At 43.4% G+C, this 12,570-nt stretch overlaps 1 protein-coding gene across 3 annotated transcripts in view; it reads left to right on the forward strand.

The window, feature by feature from the left end:
* Cramp1 (cramped chromatin regulator homolog 1) overlaps positions 1-12,241 on the forward strand; it is a 65,250-nt gene extending 53,009 nt beyond the window's left edge. For all 3 annotated transcript variants that reach the window (XM_041676214.1, XM_041676216.1, XM_041676215.1), the window contains exon 21: positions 8,720-12,241. In XM_041676214.1, coding sequence (XP_041532148.1) covers positions 8,720-8,884 — 165 coding nt within the window. In that variant the 3' untranslated portion in view covers positions 8,885-12,241. The remainder of the gene's footprint in view (positions 1-8,719) is intronic.
* The last annotated feature ends 329 nt before the right edge of the window (positions 12,242-12,570 follow it).

A 12,570-nucleotide genomic window follows, 5' to 3' on the forward strand; every position in this document is an offset into this window, starting at 1 on the left:
GAAGCTGTCTTTTGTAGGCTTCCTAATCTGGGAAACCTAGGATCAAGGTGGAGAGCCAAATCACCAAAGGCAGGAGAGAGCTGTTGAATCTCTCCCTGTCCTTCCCTTGCTGTGTAACCTTGGACTGTCTCAGTTACCCAGTCTGTAAGGTCTAATTCCATCTGGAAGGTGTAATGTTATTTTATCACTTTCTTGCTCTTACTGCAGAAAGCCTTTGAGTATCATTTTCCTGTAATGTTTTATGGCCATGATCCTGTAGGACTTGGGAACAGGTTCTGCAGTAGAGTTCTGTTCTTTATTTACTTGTTCTTTCCCATATTTGGGCTAGGCTGTCTGTTCCTCACATTGTGTGTGTGTGTGTGTGCGCGCGCGCGCGCGCCCAGCTAATTAGGACTACAGAGCCAGCCCTGGAGGGAGGAGGGAGAGCAGCTGTGGCGCTAGCTACAGAGCTGCAAGCATCATGAGAGACTTGATTAAAGTACACGCCATTTGAGAAGGATGCTCAACCAGCATTTCCCAAGCTGGTTCCCTGGATATCAAGGTCTTGCTATTTATTCCAGAAGAGGGTTTTTTGTTTTTGTGTTTGTTTTGTTGGGGGTCTTTTCTTTTCTTTTCTTTTCGAGACAGGATTTCTCTGTAGCTTTGGAGCCTGTCCTGGAACTACCACTTGTATACCAGATTGGCCTTGAACTCACAGAGATTCTCACGCCTCTGCCTCCCGAGTGCTGGGATTAAAGGCATGCGCCAGCTCCAACCGGCTCCAGAAGAGTTTTATAGCCACACACTTGAAGGAAAGTTCAGATCAAAACAATATTCAGAATCGCTGTTTCCATGATGAATGCTAGCATAATACTGCAGTCACAACAATTGGGAGACTTGAGGATAGCTGTGGGTTAGAAATCAGCCAAGGCTAAAGAATGAAACCCTGTCTCAGGGGAAAAAAAACAAACAAACAATAACTATAAATATACAACTTTTGGGGCGGGGCAAGAGAAATGGCTCAGTGGTTAAGAGCACTGGCTGCTCTCCACAGGACCTGGGTTTCAGTACCTGGTAACTCACACCTATCTGTAACTCCAGTTCCAAGACTTCTGACATACAGACATACATACAATACAGCAAGCAAAACACCAGTGAATAAAATTAAAAAAAGACTGGGAGGACTGGGTTCATAAGTAAATTTTTGTTGAGGGAGCTGCGGGCTGCTTCCCTGCCGCCCCAGCTCCCGGCTGCCTGGCTAGCTTATGCCCCGAAGTAACAACACACAAATTGTATTCATTTAAACACTGCTTGGCCCATTAACTCTAGCCCTTACTGGCTAATTCTGATATCCCCATCAACCCATCTCTAATAAACTGTGTAGAACCGGTCTTACCGGGAAAGATTCAGCATGTCTGACCTGGCGGCTTGCTTCATCGTGTCTGCCTCTGAAAGGAGCTGCATTTCTGAGCTCACTTCCTCTTCCTCCCAGCATTCTGTTCTGTTTACTCCGCCTATCTAAATTTTAACCTATCAGGGCCAAGGCAGTTTCTTTATTTAACCAATGATCTTCCTCCATCAATTTTTTTTTTATTGCGAAAAGAAGAAAAAAAAAACATAAACAAAAAACAAGTTTCCGCCTCCTCCCAGCCTCCCATTTCCCTTCCCCTCCTCCCATCCTTCTCCCCCTCCTCCCACCCTTCTCCCCCTCCTCCCACCCTTCTCCCCCTCCCCCCACTCCTCTTCCCCTCCCTCTCCAGTCCACAGAGCAGTCCGGGTTCCCTGCCCTGTGTTAAGTCCTAGGTCCTCCCCCCTCCGTCCATATCTAGGAAGGTGAACATCCAAACTGGCTAGGCTCCCACAAAGCCAGCACATTAAGTAGGATCAAAACCCCCTGCCATTGTCCTTGGTGTCTCATCAGCCCTCATTGTTCGCCATGTTCAGAGAGTCCGGTTTTATCCCATGCTTTTTCGGTCACAGTCCAGCTGGCCTTGGTGAGCTCCCCGTAGATCAGCTCCACTGTCTCAGTGGGTGGATGCACGCCTCGTGGTCCCGAATTCTTTGCTCATGTTCTCCCTCCTTCTGCTCCTCCTTGGGACCTTGGGAGCTCAGTCCAGTGCTCCTGTGTGGGTCTCTGTCTCTATCTCTATCCATCACCAGATGAAGATTCTATGATGATATGCAAGATATTCGTCAGTATTGCTCTAGGATAGGGTCATTTCAGGTTCCCAATCCTCAGCTGCCCAAGGAACTAACTGGGAACCTCATCTTGGGCACTAGGGAGCCCCTCTAGGGTCAAGTCTCTTGCCCACCCTAAAGTGGCTCCCTTAACTAAGAATTGTGGTTCCGTGCTCCCCTATCCACCTTTCCTTTATCCCAATTCTCCTGTTTCCCCAGGTCCCCCCTCCTTCCCTTCTACCTTTTCTCTCCCCATCTCCCCTTACCCCCATCCCACCCCACCCCCAAGATCCCATTTTCTCTCCGGAAATTTGGTCTACTTCCCTTAGCCAAGAGGATAACTATATGTTTTTCCTTGGGATCACCTTCTTACTTAGCTTCTTTAGGTTCACCTATTGTAGACTCCGTGGTCCTTATTTATGGCTAGAAACCAATTATGAGTGAGTACATCCCATATTCATCTTTTTGGGTCTGGGACACCTCACTCAGGATAGTGTTTTCTATTTCCATCCATTTGCATCCAAAATTCGAGAAGTCATTGTTTTTTACCGCAGCGTAGTACTCTAGCGTGTATATATTCCATACTTTCTTCATCCATTCTTCCATTGAAGGGCATCTAGGTTGTTTCCAGGTTCTGGCTATTACAAATAGTACTGCTATGAACATAGTTGAACAAATGCTTTTGTCATTTGATAGAGCATCTCTTGGGTATATTCCCAAGAGTGGTATTGCTGGGTCCAGGGGTAAGTTGATCCCGAATTTCCTGAGAAACCGAAACACTGACTTCCACAGTGGTTGCACAAGATTGCATTCCCACCAGCAATGGATGAGGGTACCCGTTCCTCCACAGCCTCTCCAGCAAAGGTTATCCTTGGTGTTTTTGACTTTAGCCATTCTGACAGGTGTAAGATGATATCTCAAAGTTGTTTTGATTTGCATTTCCCTGATTGCTAAGGAAGTTGAGCACGACCTTAAGTGTCTTTTGGCCATTTGAACTTCTTCTGTTGAGAATTCTCTGTTCAGTTCAGTGCCCCATTTTTTAATTGGGTTAATTAGCATTTTAAAGTCTAGTTTCTTGAGTTCTCTATATATTTTGGAGATCAGACCTTTGTCTGTTGCGGGGTTGGTGAAGATCTTCTCCCAGTCAGTAGGTTGCCTTTGTGTCTTAGTGACCATGTCCTTTGCTTTGCAGAAGCTTCTCAGTTTAAGTAGGTCCCATTTATTCAATGTTGCCCTTAATGTCTGTGCTTCTGGGGTTATACATAGGAAGCGATCTCCTGTGCCCATCTGTTGTAGGGTATTTCCCACTTTCTCTTCTATCAGGTTCAGTGTGTTCGGGCTGATATTGAGGTCTTTAATCCATTTGGACTTGAGTTTTGTGCACGGTGAGAGATATGGGTCTATTTTCATTCTTCTACAGGTTGACATCCAGTTGTGCCAGCACCATTTGTTGAAGATGCTTTCTTTCTTCCATTGTATACTTTTAGCTCCTTTATCGAAAATGAGGTGTTCATAGGTTTGTGGGATAAAATCCGGGTCTTCAATACGATTCCATTGGTCGACTTCTCTGTTTTTATGCCAGTACCACACTGTTTTCATTACTGTAGCTCTGTAATAGAGTTTGAAGTCAGGGATGGTAATGCCTCCAGAAGATCCTTTATTGTATAGGATTGTTTTGGCTATCCTGGGTTTTTTGTTTTTCCATATAAAGTTGATTATTGTCTTCTCCAGATCTGTGAAGAATTTTGATGGGATCTTGATGGGGATTGCATTGAATCTATAAATTGCCTTTGGTAGAATTGCCATTTTTACTATGTTGATCCTCCCAATCCAAGAGCAAGGGAGGTCCATCCATTTTTTGGTATCCTCTTCGATTTCTTTCTTCAATGCCTTAAAGTTCTTGTCAAATAGATCTTTCACTTCCTTGGTTAGATTTACCCCAAGATATTTTATGCTGTTTGTGGCTATCGTGAATGGTGAAGCTTCTCTGATTTCCCTCTCTGCTTCCATATCCTTTGTGTATAAGAGGGCGACTGATTTTTTGGAGTTGATCTTGTATCCTGCCACATTACTAAAGCTGTTTATCAGCTGTATAAGTTCTTTGGTGGAGTTTTGGGGGTCGCTTATGTACACTATCATATCATCTGCAAATAACGAAAGTTTAACTTCTTCCTTTCCAATTCGAATCCCCTTGATCCCATTATGTTGTCTTATTGCTATTGCTAGAACTTCAAGCACTATATTGAAGAGGTATGGCGAGAGTGGACAGCCTTGCCGTGTTCCTGAGTTAAGTGGGATGGCTTTGAGTTTCTCTCCGTTTAATTTGATGTTAGCTGTCGGCTTGCTGTATATAGCTTTTATTGTATTTAGGTATGACCCTTGTATCCCTAATCTCTCCAAGACTTTTAACAAAAAGCTGGTTCCTGGAGAAAATCAACAAGATTGATAAACCCCTATCCAAACTAATCAAACGACAGAGAGAGAACACGCAAATTAATAAGATCAGAAATGAAAAGGGGGACATAACCACAGACACAGAGGAAATTCAGAGAGTCATTAGATCTTACTACAAAAGCCTGTATGCCACAAAACTGGAAAATGTAAAAGAAATGGACGCTTTTTTAGATAAATACCATTTACCAAAACTAAACCAGGACCAGGTGAACAATCTAAACAGACCTGTAAGTCGCGAAGAATTAGAAGCTGTTATCAAAAACCTCCCTACCAAAAAAAAGCCCAGGACCAGATGGTTTCAATGCAGAATTCTACCAGAACTTCCAAGAAGACCTAATACCTATACTCCTTAATGCATTCCACAATATAGAAACAGAAGGGTCATTACCAAATTCCTTTTATGAAGCCACAATTACTCTGATACCAAAACCACTCAAAGACTCAACCAGGAAAGAGAACTACAGGCCAATCTCACTCATGAATATCGACGCAAAAATCCTCAACAAAATACTGGCAAATCGAATCCAAGAACACATCCGAAAAATTATCCATTATGATCAAGTAGGCTTCATTCCTGAGATGCAGGGCTGGTTCAACATACGAAAATCTATCAATGTAATCCAGCATATAAATAAACTGAAAGAAAAAAACCATATGATCATTTCATTAGATGCTGAAAAAGCATTTGACAAAATTCAACATCCATCAAATTTTTTTTAATAATTTTTTTAAGATTTCTTTATTTATTGTGTATACAATGTTCTGCCTGCACGCATTCCCGCAGGCCAGAAGTTGGCGCCAGATCTCATCACAGGTGGCTGTGCACCACCATGTAGTTGCTGGGAACCGAACTCAGGACGTCTGGAAGAACAATCAGTGCTCTTATCTGCCGAGCCATCTCTCCAGCCCCCATAAGTAAATTTTTTTAAGCACACCTTTTTCACAAAAATACATTAGTTTCTCATTTTTCCAATGTGAATTTTGAGATGATGGAGTCATGGAATGCTTTGACTTCTGAACCATGACATGGTTGACAATTTCAGAACAGTATAAGAATAGAGGGATTGGAGAGATGCCTCGGTGATTAAGAACACTTAACTTTGCACTCATAAGGACAGGAGTTTGGTTGCCAACACTCATGTAACAACCTGGCCGCCCAACCTTTGCCTGTAACCCAGCTTTAAGTGTGGGAAGGCGCAAACAGGAGGATCATCTGGGACTTGCTGATTTCTAACCTAGCCTAAAAATTTAAAGGTGGTGGGGGTGTGTGCCTTTAATCCCAGCACTCAGGAAGGAAGAGGCAGACGGGTCTTTATGAGTTTGAGGCCAGTCTGGTCTACAGAGCAAGTTCCAGGACAGCTAAGGCTATAGTGAGTGGCTTTTAGACATAAAACAAAGAAAAACCAGTCTACAGTCCACAACCCCAGAGAACCTAGACAACAAAGAGCACCCTAAGAGATATATAAGAGTCTGAATAGGAAGACGCAAAAGACAAGATTTCCTTAGTAAATTGGGAGTGTAGGGGTCACGGAAGAGGGTAGAAGGGGACGGGAAGATAGGAAGGGGAGCGGAGAAAAATATATAGCTCAATAAAATCAATTTAATAAAAAGAATAAACAGAGGAAATCCTGTCTTGAAAAACCAACCCCAAGATCAAGGAGCAATCCTGCCTCACAGGAATAGGTGGAGAGTGATGCACACAAGAGTCTGCATGCAGACAAATACATGAATTGTTACAGTAGTGCAGCAATACTATAAATCTTCCTCACATATTTTTGTGTAGGGATGAGTGTGTTTATGTGTACACATATGTGTGGAAGCCAGGAGTCCACAAATCTTCCTACCTTAATTTCTCTCCATCTTATTTTTTAAATTTTATTTAGTTATCTACTCTGTCCTTACGTCGTGAAAGTGTGGAGGTAGTGAGGGGTTAGATCTGAGCACAGCTTATAAGAATTGGTTTTTTTTCCTACTCTGTAGGCCCCAGGGGTTGAACACAGGTTATTTGCATTAGCAGCAAGCACCTTTATCCACTCAGTATAGCACTAGCCTGCTACCTTATTTACTGCAGAAAACTGGACCTGGAGTTCATTGATTCTGGTCAGTGAGCTCCAGGATCTACCTGTTTCTGATCTCCTAGCTTTATGTGAGTACCCGAGACTCAAGTCTTCATGCTTTCAAACTCAAATCTTCATATTTTCATGGAATACACTATACTAACTATCTCTGGAACCCTGTCTTGTACAATATTTGGCATTTCTCAAGTCCCTTCACTATGGATTCTTTACTCATAGGGCTCCTTGTACATAAATGTTTTACACAAAAAAGACTGTTCTTTCCTTTCCAGTTAGTATGGACACTGTAAGTCCCTGGTATTTATGACATGGGCACTACCTGGAGGTCAAGAATGCTGAGTTTCAAGCCAGCCAGACTCCCAAGTCAGCATTTGCATTTTTCCTGGTGATACGGTATTCCAGACAACGAGCAACACAGAATACTGTGTCAGTAGCAAGTAAAGGACACATTCACCTGCAGAAAGAGCCAGTATGTTCCGCAGAGGGTCTTCCCAAGAACTCTGTACTTTAATGACCTCTGCCTTTGGAAAAGGCTTTCAACATCTGGAAGTGTGATAGCAATCATTTATGAATGCAGTGGTCTGATAATGGAATCTTAGTGAGAATAATGGGTCAATTTTATGGGGAGAACAGAAGCTGTTTTGGTCACAGGTTGATACCATGGACGCAGGGTAGGAATACATAAGTGGAGGAAGTCTGTTTGGGACATGGTCTTGCTGTATACTTTGGACTGGTCTTTAACTCACAAAACTTCTGCCTGCTTTAGCCTCAAAAAATGTGGGATGTACATCACTTCCTGTTTTTGCTCTACTTTTTTTTTAAATGTGTGTGTGCGCGCGTGCATGTGCACATGCATAGCAGTCAAAAGAGAACTCATAAGAATGTTTTCTTCTTCTACACTGTGGTTCCAGGAATCAAGCTTAGATTATCAGATTTGAGCCGGGCGGTGGTGGCGCACGCCTTTAATCCCAGCACTCGGGAGGCAGAGGCAGGCGGATCTCTGTGAGTTCGAGACCAGCCTGGTCTACAAGAGCTAGTTCCAGGACAGGCTCCAAAACCACAGAGAAACCCTGTCTCGAAAAACCAAAAAAAAAAAAAAAAAAAAAAAAAAGATTATCAGATTTGGCAGCAAATACTGTTACACACTATACATCATCTTTCCAGCCCTCCTTTCTTTAGAACAAATTTCGATTTGTTCAACATTTCCAGTAAGAATTTTAAAATTTGCTGGATGATAGTGGCACATGCCTTTAATCCCAGCACTTGAGAGGCAGAGACAGGTGGATCTCTTTGAGTTTGAGGCCAGTCTGGCCTACAGAGAAAGTTCCAGGACAGGCTCCAAAGCTACAGAGGAACCCTGTCTTTAAAAAAAAAAAAAAAAAGAATTTTAAAATTTAGTTCTTGCTGTATTTATTCATATCATGTAGTTAGTTCACTGAGAAAAATTCATGCAAGTCTTACCAAATGTTACTACAGTAGCTATGTGGACAGAAGTCCCTGTTCTCACGAGACTTCACTGTAATGGTGAGACAATAAAGTGTCATCTCCACAGGATAATGTTTTTACATACCCAGGACCCTCCCATAGTTCTCTCTCTACCTTGCTACTATGCTGAGCATACTGTTTTTCTAGTGTTTTTTTTGAGTAGCTGCACTCTGTGCCTCCTCATGCATGTTCGTGAACCCATCCCCACATGCGATCCTGGTGCTCTGGAGAGTCTTATTTCGTTGTCTCTGAGCACCTATCTCTGCTTGCCTTGTTCTCTGCCTTCTCTTGTCACTGTTGACCTTTCTGTGGACTGTCGTCTTTGTGAATGTTGGGGCGTGGCTGCTATAATCTCAGCGTCTAGGTGTTTCGTGTTCCCAGGGACTTTCTAGGATATTGTGCAGAGTATGCACTTCAAGAAAGTCCATGTGCCTAGACCACCACGGTTTCTGAAGTTCCTTGTAGAGTAATAGGCTCCTTCTGTTGACATTCTGCTCTTGGAGCCATTGTGCAGCTAATTTGGTCTTCTTGTTCCTTCTGTCCTACAGGTGGTAGATTCCCAGCTGGTGTGCATGATGAATGAGAACAGCATTGACTATATATCTCGATTTAATGACCTGGCACAAGAACTGTCCATTAATGAACCTGGCCGACGAGAGGTTCTTTTTGATGGTGGAGGAGGTGGTAATCCTGTCGGTGACCTCTCTCAGTGACGGTGCCTTGTGACATGGGCATCCTGGAATCCACAAGGGAAGTCTGTGGGGCTGGCCCATGAAACTGTCTTCACAGTAGGGAGAGTGAAGCCCAGAATCCCCAGAAGACTGTGAACCAGAGCACCTCCAACAGCATACGATGTGCAGCCCATAGGAGCAACTGAGCATGGCCTGTCCCAGCAAGCAGGGACAGTACCGTGCACAGAGACCAGGACAAGCTCTGAGAAGGGTAGACATCAGAAATTCTTTGAGTATCAGCCCCTCCTCAATCCTGCAGGCTGTGTGGCAATCCCACCTGTGTATCTGCATGTGAAGCCTTCTAGAGGGTCTCCTTCTTGCAAGAGACGTGCCTGGTGTTCCTTTTGTCTTGGGAGCTGTTATCCTGTGTTCAGGAAGACCACAGCCACTGATGCTTTCTTTCTGATATCCTTTCCCCACTTGGCTGTTGTGTATGTAGTGATGTTACAAGGGATAGTGAGTATGGATCAGGCTCTTTCTTGGTGGTATCTACAAGCTAATACACTTTCTGGATGCCTTGACGATGAAGCAGAGAAGGGTCCCAGAGTTAGTAGCTATCAGAGGTTTGGTTCTTCCTGACATAAAAGGGGGGAAAGTATGTCTTGTAGGTTGTATGGATGTTTTATACAGTCCTACAAAGCTGGGTGGAAATGGTTTTCTTGTGGTTTCAGAATAGAAGACATGGCCAGACTGCGGTGATGCATACCTTTAATCCCAGCACTCGGGATGCTGAGGCAGACAGATCACTGTGAGTTCGAGGTCAACCTGGTCTATAGAGCTAGTTCCAGGACTACTAGGGCTGTTACACAGAGAAACCCTGTCTCGAAAAACAAAACAAAAGAAGTAGACATGAACAAGGGATATTAAGAGTCCTCTATGTAGGTGGCTTTGCTCTCTTCCTGTGCTTGATGCTTAAACTCCAGTTCTTTCTAGGTGAACTAAGATACCATTCTACTTGCCTGCCCCCCACACACAATACACTGCTGTGTCTATAAAGCTTTTGTGTGTGCTCTAATATTTTTATGTATTATTGCTAATGTCTGAAGGGTATCTTTACCCCAGGCTGCCTCTCTTCCTATTCTGGAACTCAAGCAGGGTTCACATGTCAGAGTATGTTAAGAGCTCACCACTTGGTGGTGTTTTAACAGCTCTTTCCTGGACCCCAACTATGGTCAGCAATCATGATTGAGGCCATCCTGCTTAAAATGGCCCTCTTAGACCCTTGCAGCACAGTCACTCTCCTGGCCCCAGTGTGTTCAGGGTGAACAGGTGACGCATGAAGTACCCTCTCACCAATCCCTCTCCACACAGCAGCCAGGACTGACAGGTCCTTTTCTTCTCTTTTCTTCACTTTTGGCAGGGTTTTTCTGTAGACCAGGCTGGCCTGGAACTCAGAGATTTGCCTCCCAAATGCTGGGATTAAAAGCGCGCACCACCACACTCGGCTTGACAGTCCTGACTCCTGAAACTGCCACCTCTGCTCTCTATGTGTTCTCTCCTTTCTTGAGTAGTCCTTGAGACCATCCTAGAATGCAGACTCATCTGCAAGAACTGAGAGGATACTGGTTCTTGACAGCAAATTCCTTTACCTCCTAGCCTCCTCCTTTCACTGGTACCTGTAAAGGATCTGCCCCAGATCCTGACATGTATCCCCTAGGTCTGGTAAGTCTAAAACCCTTAGAAGATGAGAAGAGCAGTGAGTGGTGCTGTTAGGAAAGACTGGTGAAGTCCCTAGTGTAGTTATCTTTACCCAGCTGTGTGTTTTCAGCATGCCTTTACTGAGCTGCAAGTTTTAGATCTTGGGACTGTGGCATGATTAGGATACTAGACTCAGCCTAGATCATTGCTAATTGCTCTTCCACTATTTCAAGCAGACTTTCCCACGTTAAGAATGGGTGCTCTTGGCATCCTGTTAACTGAGCTTATAGAACTAGGCAGTTGGGTTCCTGAGCTGATTCCCATCAGGCAATGAATGCCTTGAGGCACATGCAACTCTGTGATCTCTAAAAGGAGCTGAGACTGCTTTGAACAGCAGAGGCTACCACCCTTGTCTTCTAGCAGCAAGCAGGGATGAAATGAGCTGATTCTTTACTGCAGGGAACCTGATAGGATTCCAGAAGAGTCTACTGCTTCTTTAACAGCCAGACAGGCATATTTGCTTATCATCACCATATTAAAGGACAAAGAGTGGCATTTGTAGCTGGGAATCAGTGGGTATAACTTCTCACAACTTAATCAAATATCCATACATAAATCTGGAAACTGCTAAAGGTTAGAAATTTGTAAAGGCAGCAAGAAAGCCTCCTTTCTGCAGCTTTCTCTGCCTTTCCATCAGTTTTGATGGCTCCTGTTCACCTAGGGCTTCCTTTGGGCATTGGAACTTAGTGTGATATACATGAGATCACCCTTATCCCCAGGTTCTCTGTGTAATCCTGACTGTTCTCGAACTCAAGGAGATCCGCCAGCCTCTGCCTCCTATGTGCTGGATAAGGACATATCCAGCTGGATAAAGGTGTGTGCTACCACCACCAGGCTAAGAAATTTTTCTGTTAATACTAATGTCTTAGACTTTTTGTTGATTTGTCTTTTCAAAAAGATTGAGATCCAGTATCTCTGGTGCTTGGTGTGGATTATTTCCTAGAAAAGATGCTCAGGCAAGTTGAAGTTCATATATCCTGTAGAGGCATAGTACTTGCTCAGGGAGTATGACTTTGGGGACATTTCATATGTTGGTCAACCTTTTTTCCCACCTTGTTCTTTTTTCATTCCTTGTGGCCTCACTGCTAGGGGATGTCTCATACAGTTAAATCGCATTTTTAACCGGACCACATTATTAGAAATGGTCATAACAAGCTTAGAGGGAAATTGTTTTATGTACTTTTAAAAACATCTGCTAGACGCATTCATGAGGAAATATCGTACTTTGTCTCTAATTTAAAAGAAAAAAAAAAGAGGAAAATTTAATTTGAAAAAAGAAAAAACCACAGTATACCGTTCCAAGAGGATCGCCTGATGAGGTCAGTCCAGTTTTGGAAGCACTGTACCAGCCAACCCTTACTAGTTAGTAAGATCGCAGGCAGGAGGGCTGCAGCCTGCAGGCAGGACTCAGTGCTGTTTGCTTTGATAATCGTTAAGCCATATCATCTGAGGTTTCCAGCTTGAGATGTGAATTTGTTTTATAAACTATAAATATACAGTGTATGTATAAAGCAGAATGCCTGTCCTTCTGATTATTTTTTGTACCATATTGTAAATTACATTATTTATTCTTTACCAATTTTTTGGGAATAAAAGGTGTTTTGGTTATTTAATATAATAAACAAAAACTGTTAAACTTCAGCTAAAATTTCCAGTTCAGCTTGTAAATGTTTTTATTGTGCATAAATACATACTAATACTTGATCTAATGACTGTCTTTTGTTCCTACTTTTAAAGCCAGTATGCTTGAGGTTCTGGCGAAGGCGCTACATTAGTGAGATGAGCTCTGAAACCAACCGGCATGGATGGACATAGCAGGAGAGTTAGGCGAATCCTAGGGGTAGACAGGAGGACCTCAGGGAACGAAGGTTGAGTGACCGCTGAAAACAGAGAGGTGGAGGTCTTTGCACAGCCCGCTGCTTCTCTTTTGGGCATGGTCTGCCCTACCTTTGAACCCTTGCTTCCTCCTG

This window comes from Microtus oregoni, unplaced genomic scaffold (genome assembly GCF_018167655.1).
Source record: "Microtus oregoni isolate MIOR12 unplaced genomic scaffold, Mior012 000027F_ref0000203, whole genome shotgun sequence".
NCBI classification, from domain to species: Eukaryota; Metazoa; Chordata; class Mammalia; order Rodentia; family Cricetidae; genus Microtus; species Microtus oregoni.